Source organism: Zonotrichia albicollis, chromosome 4 (genome assembly GCF_047830755.1).
Source record: "Zonotrichia albicollis isolate bZonAlb1 chromosome 4, bZonAlb1.hap1, whole genome shotgun sequence".
Lineage (NCBI taxonomy): Eukaryota > Metazoa > Chordata > Aves > Passeriformes > Passerellidae > Zonotrichia > Zonotrichia albicollis.
In genome coordinates, this window is record NC_133822.1 from 2,026,681 (window position 1) to 2,038,028 (window position 11,348).

The 11,348-nt window shown below is 45.5% G+C and overlaps 1 protein-coding gene across 1 annotated transcript in view; it reads right to left on the reverse strand.

Annotated features, from left to right (window-relative positions):
- LOC102072566 (uncharacterized) overlaps positions 1-11,348 on the reverse strand; it is a 188,983-nt gene that overhangs the window by 64,621 nt on the left and 113,014 nt on the right. Inside the window, exons 52-59 of the mRNA XM_074540384.1 lie at positions 8,585-8,773; positions 7,414-7,449; positions 5,230-5,274; positions 4,638-4,682; positions 4,205-4,249; positions 3,772-3,816; positions 3,283-3,318; positions 2,350-2,385 (exon numbers count right to left, since the gene is read on the reverse strand). Of these exons, the coding sequence (XP_074396485.1) occupies positions 2,350-2,385; positions 3,283-3,318; positions 3,772-3,816; positions 4,205-4,249; positions 4,638-4,682; positions 5,230-5,274; positions 7,414-7,449; positions 8,585-8,773 (477 nt within the window). The remainder of the gene's footprint in view (positions 1-2,349; positions 2,386-3,282; positions 3,319-3,771; positions 3,817-4,204; positions 4,250-4,637; positions 4,683-5,229; positions 5,275-7,413; positions 7,450-8,584; positions 8,774-11,348) is intronic.

Consider the following 11,348-nt stretch of genomic DNA (forward strand, 5'->3'; position numbering starts at 1 on the left):
AATGTTATCCCAGGATTCTGGGTGAGACACATTCCCAAGGTGTTCTATCCATTTGATCCTCCTGGAATATTCCTGGGAATGTTATCCCAGGATTCTGGGTCAGACACATTCCCTGCCATTCATGACTCATTCCTAAGGTGTTCTATCCATTTGATCCTCCTGGAATATTCCTGGGAATGTTATCCCATGATTCTGGGTCAGACTCATTCCCAAGGTGTCCTGCCCATGGATCCTCCTGGAATATTCCCGGGAACATTATCCCATGATTCTGGGTCAGACTCATTCCCAAGGTGTCCTGTCCCTGAGGTCCTCCTGGAATATTCCTTGGAATGTTATCCCAGGATTATGGATCAGACTCATTCCCTGGCATTACTCCCAAGGTGCCCTGCCCATGTGATCCTCCTGGAATATTCCCAGGAATGGTATCCCATGATTCTGGGTCAGACACATTCCCAAGGTGTCCTGCCCATGGATCCTCTTGGAATATTCCTGGGAATGTTATCCCAGGATTCGGGGTCAAACACATTCCCTGGCATTCATGACTCATTCCCAAGGTGTCCTGTCCATGTGATCCTCATGGAATATTCCTGGGAATGTTATCCCAGGATTCTGGGTCAGACACATTCCCTGGCATTACTCCCAAGATGTCCTGTCCATGTGGTCCTCCTGGAATATTCCTAGGAACGTTATCCCAGGATTCTGGGTGAGACACATTCCCTGGCATTCATGAGCCATTCCCAAGGTGTCCTGTCCATTTCATCCTCCTGGAATATTCCAGGGAATGTTATCCCAGGATTCTGGGTCAAACACATTCCCTGACATGACTCATTCCCAAGCTGTCCTATCCCTGTGATCCTCATGGAATATTCCAGGGAACATTATCCCATGATTCTGGGTCAGACTCATTCCCAAGGTGTCCTGTCCATGGGATCATCCTGGAATATTCCTGGGAATGTTATCCCAGGATTATGAGTCAAACACATTCCCTGGCATGACTCATTCCCAAGGTGTCCTGTCCATTTGATCCTCCTGGAATATTCCTGGGAATGTTATCCCAGGATTCTGGGTCAGACACATTCCCTGGCATGACTCCCAAGGCGTCCTGTCCATGTGAAACTCCTGGAATATTCCTGGGAACGTTATCCCAGGATTCAGGGTCAAACACATTCCCTGGCATTCATGACTCATTCCCAATGTGTCCTGTCCATGGGATCATCCTGGAATATTCCTGGGAATGTTATCCCAGGATTCTGGGTCAAACACATTCCCTGACATGACTCATTCTCAAGGTGTCCTGTCCATGGGATCATCCTGGAATATTCCCAGGAATGTTATCCCAGGATTCTGGGTGAGACACATTCCCAAGGTGTCCTGTCCATTTGATCCTCCTGGAATATTCCCGGGAATGTTATCCCATGATTCTGGGTCAGACACATTCCCTGGCATTCATGACTCATTCCCAAGGTGTTCTATCCATTTGTTCCTCCTGGAATATTCCAGGGAACATTATCCCAGGATTATGGATCAGACTCATTCCCTGCCATTACTTCCCAAGGTGTCCTGTCCATGTGATCCTCATGGAATATTCCTGGGAATGTTATCCCAGGATTCTGGGTGAGACTCATTCCCAAGGTGTCCTGTCCATTTGATCCTCCTGGAATATTCCTGGGAATGTTATCCCAGGATTCGGGGTCAAACACATTCCCTGGCATGACTCATTCCCAAGATGTCCTATCCCTGTGATCCTCATGGAATATCCTGGGAACGTTATCCCAGGATTCTGGGTGAGACTCATTCCCAAGGTGTCCTGTCCATGGGATCATCTTGGAATATTCCTGGGAATGTTATCCCAGGGTTTTGGGTCAAACACATTCCCTGGCATTCATGACTCATTCCCAAGGTGTTCTATCCATTTGATCCTCCTGGAATATTCCCAGGAACATTATCCCAGGATTCTGGGTCAAACACATTCCCTGGCATTCATGACTCATTCCCAAGGTGTCCTGTCCATGGGATCATCCTGGAATATTCCTGGGAATGTTATCCCATGATTCTGGGTCAAACACATTCCCTGGCATTCATGACTCCCAAGGGAATGTTATCCCATGATTCTGGGTCAGACACATTCCCTGGCATGACTCATTCCCAAGGTGTCCTGGAATATTCCCGGGAATGTTATCCCATGATTCTGGGTCAGACTCATTCCCAAGGTGTCCTGCCCATGGATCCTCCTGGAATCTCCTCCTGGTCCCCAGCCACACCTGAGGAGGTGCCCTGGACGCTGATCCCGAGCTGGGAATGTGGGATTTGGGAAAAGGAGGAAAAGCCCCCCCTGGCTTTGTCCTTTACCTTCTGACCTCCTTCCCCTCGCTCTCCTTTGGTGCCCTGGGAATAAAGAGAGGATTCCGAGGTCGTGGAATTGTCACCCCTGAGCAAGAGATTTCCAGGGATTCTCTGCATGGAATGTAGGGAAAAAGCTGGGAAAACGCCCTAATTCCAGGGAATTCAGTGATGGGATGAGAGGGGAGATCAAACGCCCCCTCAGGTTGTGTCTGGGTGAGTGACATCAATCTCTATTCAATTATTGGATTTTTTGGCTAATTTTAAGATAATTGCTTAAAAAAATAATTATAAAATAAGAAATGTTACATAAAATAAGTATTATAAAAATTATTATAAAATAAGAACGAATTGCTTTAAAAATAAATTAATTCTTTTCAAACACCAAAATAATTAATTTAAATTAATCTAATTACTTCGGTATCACGCACTGCTCTGTCCTGTCTTGGGAGTTTCAGCTTCTCCATAATAAATATTTCTGATGAAGATATTTTTGTCTAATTATTTATTAATAATAAATAATTAGAAAAAAAGAGCTTCATCAGAAAGAATTAATAATTAGTAATAAAATAATAAAAAATAAAAAATAAAAAATAAAAAATAAAAAATAAAAAATAAATAATAAATAAAAATAATAAATAATACATAATACATAATACATAATACATAATACATAATACATAATACATAATAATAAATAATAAATAATAATAGAATATCAAACAAATAACTATTAAAATAAATAAAATAATAAAATTAATAAATAAATTTTTTTAATGCCAATATTTTTGGTTTGCCATCATTAGTCTTGCTGGACAGCAGCTCTGTAATTCCCTGGATTTAATCCATTGATATTCCAGGGCTGGGATTGGATCCAGCCCCAGCCAGGCTGCTCTTGGAGGAGATTCCCAAAGAAACTTTGGAGCCAATCCCAGCACTCACCTTCTCTCCAGGTTCTCCCACGTCCCCAGGCTGTCCCTGCAAGACAAAATTCCCTTTCCAGCCACTTCCCTCCTTTTCTCCCAGGGTTCCATCCAAAATTCCCCGTGGGATTCTGCCTTTTCCCAACCCTCTCTTTTCTCCTGGAATTCCGTGTCCCATCCCCCTGGATCTGCCATTTGCTCCCTATAAATTTTCACTGCCCAAAGTGTCCATGAAATGAGGTTTTTTGTGGCATTTTTTTCCATTGCAGGGCTGGAATTTCCTTGTCCATCCCATCTTTTAGTTCTCTTATCCAGCAGAAAATGAACATTGGGGACCCCCCTTGAATTTTCGGCGTCATAGAACGCAACAATTCCATCATTTAGGCTGGAAAATTCCTCAAAAATCACTAAATCCAACTTTGACCTTTTGGATTTCCTCCTGGATGTGGCAGATGTGTGGGGAACTGCTGGAATTTCAAAGGATCAGGCTGGAAAATCCCATTCCTACCTTTTCTCCTTTGTCTCCACGGGCTCCAGGAGCTCCCATTTCTCCCTGGAAAACAACAAATCCCCAAAAAAAAAATCAATCCCAAAATTTCATTATTCAAGGAGCTTTCCCTTCCCTCTTTGCACTGCTTGAATTTTTGGATTTGTAGGACAGAATAATTCCATCATTTAGGTAGGAAAACTCCTCAAAAATCACTAAATCCAACCTTTAAATTTTGGATTTCCTCCTGAGCATGGCAGATATGTGGGAAACTGATGGAATTTAGGAAAAAAAAACCAAACCAGGAAGGTTTTGGGATAAAGGTGGGAATGTGCCAATCCCATTTCCATTGATTGTCCTCTCCATAATTGGATTCCCAACTGCCTTTCCCTTTCCAGACCCTCTCAGCACAGGGAATTCTGGTTTTGGAGGATCAGGAAAACCCCACCCCTACCTTTTCTCCTTTGTCTCCATGGAATCCAGGAGCTCCCATTTCTCCCTGGAAAACAACAAATCCCCCAAAAAAATCAATCCCAAAATTTCATTATTCAAGGAGTTTTCCCTTCCCTCTTTGCACTGCTTGAATTTTTGGATTTGTAGGACAGAATAATTCCATCATTTAGACAGAAAAACTCCTCAAAAATCACTAAATCCAACCTTTAAATTTTGGATTTCCTCCTGAGCATGGCAGATATGTGGGAAACTGCTGGAATTTAGGAAAAAAAAAAACAAAACCAGGAAGGTTTGGGGATAAAGATGGGAATGTGCCAATCCCATTTCCATTGATTGTCCTCTCCATAATTGGATTCCCAACTGCCTTTCCCTTTCCAGACCCTCTCAGCACAGGGAATTCTGGTTTTAGAGGATCAGGAAAACCCCACCCCTACCTTTTCTCCTTTGTCTCCATGGAATCCAGGAGCTCCCATTTCTCCCTGGAAAGCAACAAATCCCCCCCAAAAAAATCAATCCCAGAAATTCATTATTCCAAGGAATTCTCCCTTCCCTCTTTGCAGCAGGTAATGTGTTTGATCCCATTCCTGCTCCAGTTTTTGGCAAATATCCATGGAGGAATCCCTGAATTCCACCACCCACATTCCCCCAACGGATTGGGAATTCTCCTGTGCAGTGGGAATGCAGAGGGAAAAGCACAAATCCTGGAGAAAAGGACAAATCCAGGGTTTCCCTATCCCAGGATATTGCGGGTGTTGAAGAATTCCATGAATTTGAAGGAGACACAGGAGGAATCCCAAACGGATTGAGGATTCCCAAAACACAAATCCCATGTTTGGATCAGCTGTGGAAGATGAAAGATTCCACCTTGGAATTTCTGCTCATCACCAATGGCAGAACTGCCGATTTCATCTCGATATTCCTGATTTTTTTTCCCTGTGATTCCTCAGTTTCCAAAGTGAGACAGCTCTGGGAAAATGGATCATTATCCCGGGAATGTGCATTAAAATGTGGGATAAAAGCACTGACCTTGGGGCCAGGGGAGGAGGGATCTGCTGGGCCACTTCCCTCCTTCTGCAAGGAAAAAGGCACCGGGATGGGATGGGATCTGTGGGATCCTTGGGATAGGATCCATGGGATGGGATGGGATGGGATGGGATGGGATGGGATCTGTGGGATGGGATCCTTGGGATGGGATGGGATTGGATGAATGGGATGGAATGGGATGGGATGGGATGGGATGGGATGGGATGGGATGGGATGGGATGGGATGGGATTGGATCAGTGGGATGGGATGAGATGGGATGGGATAGGATGGGATCCATGGGGTGGGATCTCTGGGATGGGATCCATGGGATGGGATGGGATGGGATGGGATGGGATGGGATGGGATGGGATGGGATGGGATGGGATGGGATGGGATCCATAGGATCCATGACATGGGAAGGGATCCTTGGGATGGGGTGGGATCCATGGGATGGGATCCTTGGGATGGGATCTGTGGGATAGAATCCTTGATATGGGATGGGATCTGTGGGATGGGATCGGAACCATGACATGGGATGGGATGGGGTGGGATGGGATGGGATCCTTGGGATGGGATCCTTGGGATGGGATCCATGGGGTGGGATCCATGGGATGGGATAGGATTAATGGGATTGGATCCATGGGATCCCATGAGATGGATGGGATGGGATGGGATGGGATGGGATGGGATGGGATGGGATGGGATGGGATGGGATGGGATGGGATCCATGGGATGGGATGGGATCCATGGGATGGGATGGGATGGGATCGATGGGATGGAATCCATGGGATGGAATGGTATCCATGGGGTGGGATCTGTGGGATGGGATCCATGGGATGGGATGGGATCCATAGGATCCATGACATGGGATGGGATCCATGGGATGGGGTGGGATCCATGGGATGGGATCCTTGGGATGGGATCCTTGGGATAGGATCCTTGGGATGGGATGGGATCTGTGGGATGGGATCTGTGGGATGGGATCCTTGGGATAGGATCCATGGGATCCATGGGATGGGATGGGATGGGATCCGTGGGGTGGGATCCATGGGATGGGATAGGATTAATGGGATTGGATCCATGGGATCCCATGAGATGGATGGGATGGGATGGGATGGGATCCATGGGATGGGATCCATGGGATGGAATGGGATGGGATCCATAGGATCCATGACATGAGATGGGATCCTTGGGATGGGGTGGGGATCCATGGGATGGGATCCTTGGGATGGGATCTGTGGGATAGAATCCTTGGGATGGGATGGGATCTGTGGGATGGGATCGGAACCATGACATGTGATGGGATGGGGTGGGATGGGATGGGATCCATGGGATGGGATCCTTGGGATGGGATCCGTGGGACAGGATCCTTGGGATGGGATGGGATACGTGGGATAGGATTCTTGGGATGGGGTAGGATGGGATCCGTGGGATGGGATCCATGGGGTGGGATCCATGGGATGGGATGGGATTAATGGGATTGGATCCATGGGATCCCATGAGATGGATGGGATGGGATGGGATGGGATGGGATGGGATGGGATGGGATGGGATGGGATCGATGGGATGGAATCCATGGGATGGAATGGTATCCATGGGGTGGGATCTGTGGGATGGGATCCATGGGATGGGATGGGATCCATAGGATCCATGACATGGGATGGGATCCTTGGGATGGGGTGGGATCCATGGGGTGGGATCCTTGGGATGGGATCTGTGGGATAGAATCCTTGGGATGGGGTGGGATCTGTGGGATGGGATCGGAACCATGACATGGGATGGGATCCATGGGATGGGGTGGGATCCTTGGGATGGGATGGGATGGGATGGGATGGGATGGGATGGGATGGGATGGGATGGGATGGGATGGGATCCATGGGATGGGATGGGATCCTTGGGATGGGATCCGTGGGATAGGATCCTTGGGATGGGATGGGATCCATGGGATGGGATCCTTGGGATGGGGTGGGATGGGATCCGTGGAATGAGATCCTTGGGATGGGATCCATGGGATGGGATGGGATGGGATAGGATTAATGGGATTGGATCCATGGGATCCCATGAGATGGATGGGATGGGATGGGATGGGATGGGATGGGATGGGATGGGATGGGATGGGATGGGATGGGAGGAAGGAGCAGCTGCCTCCTCCCTGGGATAAGAGCAGGACAGACAGAATTCCATACCTGAATTCTCCTTGGATGATGAGGGCCTGGATACGCCTTGGATTCAAAAGGAGAAGAGGGAAGTGTGAGAGCAGCTGGAAAAACCTTTTCCTTGAGCCATGGAAAAGAGACCTCTGAGGAATGGGATGGGAAATCCCAGAGGGAATTCCAGGGGTTTTCCAGGGATCACCAGGATCCTTTGGATGGTTCCTGGGTGGATTTGGGGTGGCTCCAGGCTCCCCATCTCCTCCAGCCTGGATGGGACATCTGGGAGCCGCCAGGACCAAGCAATTCCTGAGAAATTCCTGAGGAATTCCTGAGCAATTCCTGAGCAATTCCTGAGCAATTCCAGGCTTTTGGAATGGCCCAGGTGTCCCACTTTAACCCTGGAATTTCTGGAGAAGGCGTGGATGAGCTCAGCTCATTCCTCCTGGGAATGCAGGGTCAGGGGCACTCCCTGCTTTCAAAGAAATTCACGGGAAAATCACCCTGAATTTCCATCCTTAACTCCTGGGAATAGGATGGAAATTTTTAAATTAAAAATTTTATAAAAATTGGAAATTTTTAAATTAAAAATTTTATAAAAATTTTTTTATAAATTAATTATATATATATATATATATATATATATATATATATATATATATAATGATTTATTTATATATATATAAATATATATATATATAAATAATTTTTTATAAATTTTATAAAAATCAACTTGGAAATTGGAAATTTTTAAATTAAAAATTTTATAAAAATTTTTTTATAAATTAATTTTATATATATATATATATAAAATTATTTATATATATATATATATATATATATATATATATATATATATAAATAAATAATTTTTTATAAATTTTATAAAAATCAACTTCCCACCCCCTATTTCTGGGATCTTGTGTTAAAGATCCCTGGAATGTCCAGGTGTGTCAGGAACGGGCAGGTTTATCACCAACCCCACAGGGAAATATCTTCGACATTCCAAGGGGATTCCAATTGTTCTGTTTTCCCCAAAAAACCAGATTATTCTGTTCCCTCACTTCCCTGGATAAATTCATGGAGAAGGATCTGTTTGCCCATGAAAAATGGTTCCTGCTTTATTCATGGATATTTATCCCTAAATTTCCACGTTGGCCGTGTCTTTGCCCAGGTGGGAAAATGAGGACCCACTTCCATTGCTCACCGTGGATCCCAACGGGAATTCCCGAGCTCCCGGAGCACCGGGGGGATGAGCTGGCGGTGGAGCCTCCAGGGATGGGGAATTGCTTCCTCCTGGATCACAGGGATGGCTCAGGAATGGGATCCTGACGGGGTGGGATCTCCTGGATCTGTGCCTCGGGATGGCGGAGCCGCCGTCGGAATTCCCGTTTTCCTGCGGGAAGGGAAACGCAGCGCCTGATGCACGGACAGGGAATGGTTTAACAGCAACAGAGGGGAGAACTGGATGGGGTGGGAGGAAAAAATTCCTTACCCAGGGAATGGGGGGATCCTGGGAAAGGTTTCCTGGAGGAATTGTGGATTCCCCATCCCTGGAAGTGCCCAAGGTGAGGCTGGATGGGGCTTGGGAGAACCTGGGATGCTGGAAGGTTTCCCTGCCCATGGAACTGGGTGGGCTTTAGGATCTATCCCAACCCCATTCCATGAATTTTTAATTACAAAATAACAATATTAACACCAATAAACCAAAATTGCCTTTCCCAACCTTAAGAATTCCATGGTTCCGTTTCCCAGTTTATGGCCAGGCCACGAATCCGCGGCCGTTTCAAAGCAATCAAACCTAAAATATTCCAAAATTGGGCTAAAAATCCCTCCCTGCTCCAGCCATTCCCAGGCAACTCCGTGTTTATTGCATCCAATTGGAAAAACCATCAATTAATGCCAATTAAGGGCCATATGTTAATCAGCCCCCCGGTGATAATTTGGAATTTAATGCACACAAGGTAAAGCAAATAATTCCTGACCTGGCTCCTAAATTGTTCCTGCTTTTCCCTAGCAACTCTAGGAAATGATCCATTGGAAAAATGAGAATATTCCTGTGGACAATATTCCCAGCAATTATTTCCTGAGGCAAATATTTGGGGAATATTTGGATCTGAAAGTAGAAATTTGAATTTATTGGCCATAAATGTCCTGAGAGCTTTCAGGAGCATAAGAAGGAGAAGGAAAAATCAGGATGTGGTGCAGTTATTTAGGGATATTCCCTTTAAAAAAAAAATTATATATACTTATATATAAATATAAATATATTTATATGTATTTATATATGTATATATTTTATATATTTATTTATATTTATGCATTTAAATTTTTTATTATATTTTAATTTTTTTTTCCCAATAATTTAATGGATTTTTAGGTGGTTTAAGCAGGCAAAATAAATCCTAAACTCCCAGGGAATGTTGCTGAGTGCAGCCTGGTGAGGTTTTCAGGGATGTTCATCCTGTATTCCCGCATTTTAACAAACCACGGGATAATTCCACCTCATGGATAGAGAACCCAGCAAATTTCTGGCTCACAAGGGGAAAAAAAAACCTAATTTTGAGTCAATAAAAACTGGAATTCTTTACTGGAAAAGGATGAGGGAAAAAAGGATAAAAGAGGGATGAAGGATAGGGTGGAATTTTTGGGATAAAGAAGGGAAAATCTCCCAGATTTTTGGGATAAAGGAAGGAAAATCTCCCAAAGGTGCCACCCTGGGATGGCATCACTGCTCATTTCCCTGGGAATGGCTCTAAAAAGCTCCACAGATCCTCCTGGAGGCAATTCCAGAGATTCCAGAGGCTGCCAAGACCTGGCTGAGGTTTGGGATGGATCCCATTTGCTGGGAAATTGCCTGGGGTAATGAAATTCCATTAATTCCGTAATTCCTCTGTGATTTTGGCTGTTTCCTGTTCCAGGGAATGAGGCACTTCCAAGAAAATTTTGGAGGCTGCTGCTTCCTCGAGGAATGATTTGGTGCTGGCAGGAAAAAAACAAAAACTAAAAAAAAATAATAAAATAAAATAAAAAAATTAAAAAAAGGAAGGAAAAGAGGGAAGGGGAAAAAAAGGAGGGAAGAGAAAAATGTAAATAAAAGGGAGAGGGGAAAAATATTCCTGCAAAAAAGGAAGGGGAAAAATAGAAAAAAAAGGACAGAATTTCAGGGAGGAAAATGAAGCCATTGTGGGTTTATCCATGTGGAGATGAGGGGGATTTATCCAAATGAACTCTGGAAAGGGAAAAGCTGAAATCCAGGGATGGAGGAGCAGGAATTTTTTGGGATGGTCCCATGACCCCAAAGCAGAGGCTCATCCATGGGTGAGTGTCCAGCCCTGCTCTGGACACGTGGATTTGGGCTCATCCCACTTTTCCCGGTGGTTCCTTTGCTTCCCATTAACTCCTGCCAGGAATTGCTCCTCAGGGATGGAGCTCCTGGGCTGTTCCAGGTGGAAATTTGTGATTCCTGCTGCTGCTAGCAGGAAAACTGGCAGGAAAACTGGCAGGAAAAGTGGCAGGAAAAGTGGCTCCATCCCTCCTTGGCACCTCTGGGGTGTGGGAGCTGCTCCTTCCCTGCCTTTGGAATCTGCTGTTCCCTTCCCATGAGGATAAATGGGATTTTACTCCAAATGCAAGCAAGGAAAACATCCTTGGGATGCAGATCCCGTCCTGCTGAGGGAGTTTGGAGTGTCCTAAGAAATTTGTGAGAGTTGTTCTGTGTTTATAAAGCTCCTGAGAGAATGGGGATCATCAGGGGCGGCTGGAGCAAATCCAGAGGGATCCATGGAGCTGCTGCAGGGCTGGAGCCAGGCTGGGAGAGCTGGGAATGTTCCCTGGAGCAGGGAAGGCTCCAGGGAGAGCTGGGAATGTTCCCTGGAGCAGGGAGGGATCCAGGGAGAGCTGGGAATGTTCCCTGGAGCAGGGAGGGATCCAGGAGAGCTGGGAATGTTCCCTGGAGCAGGGAGGGATCC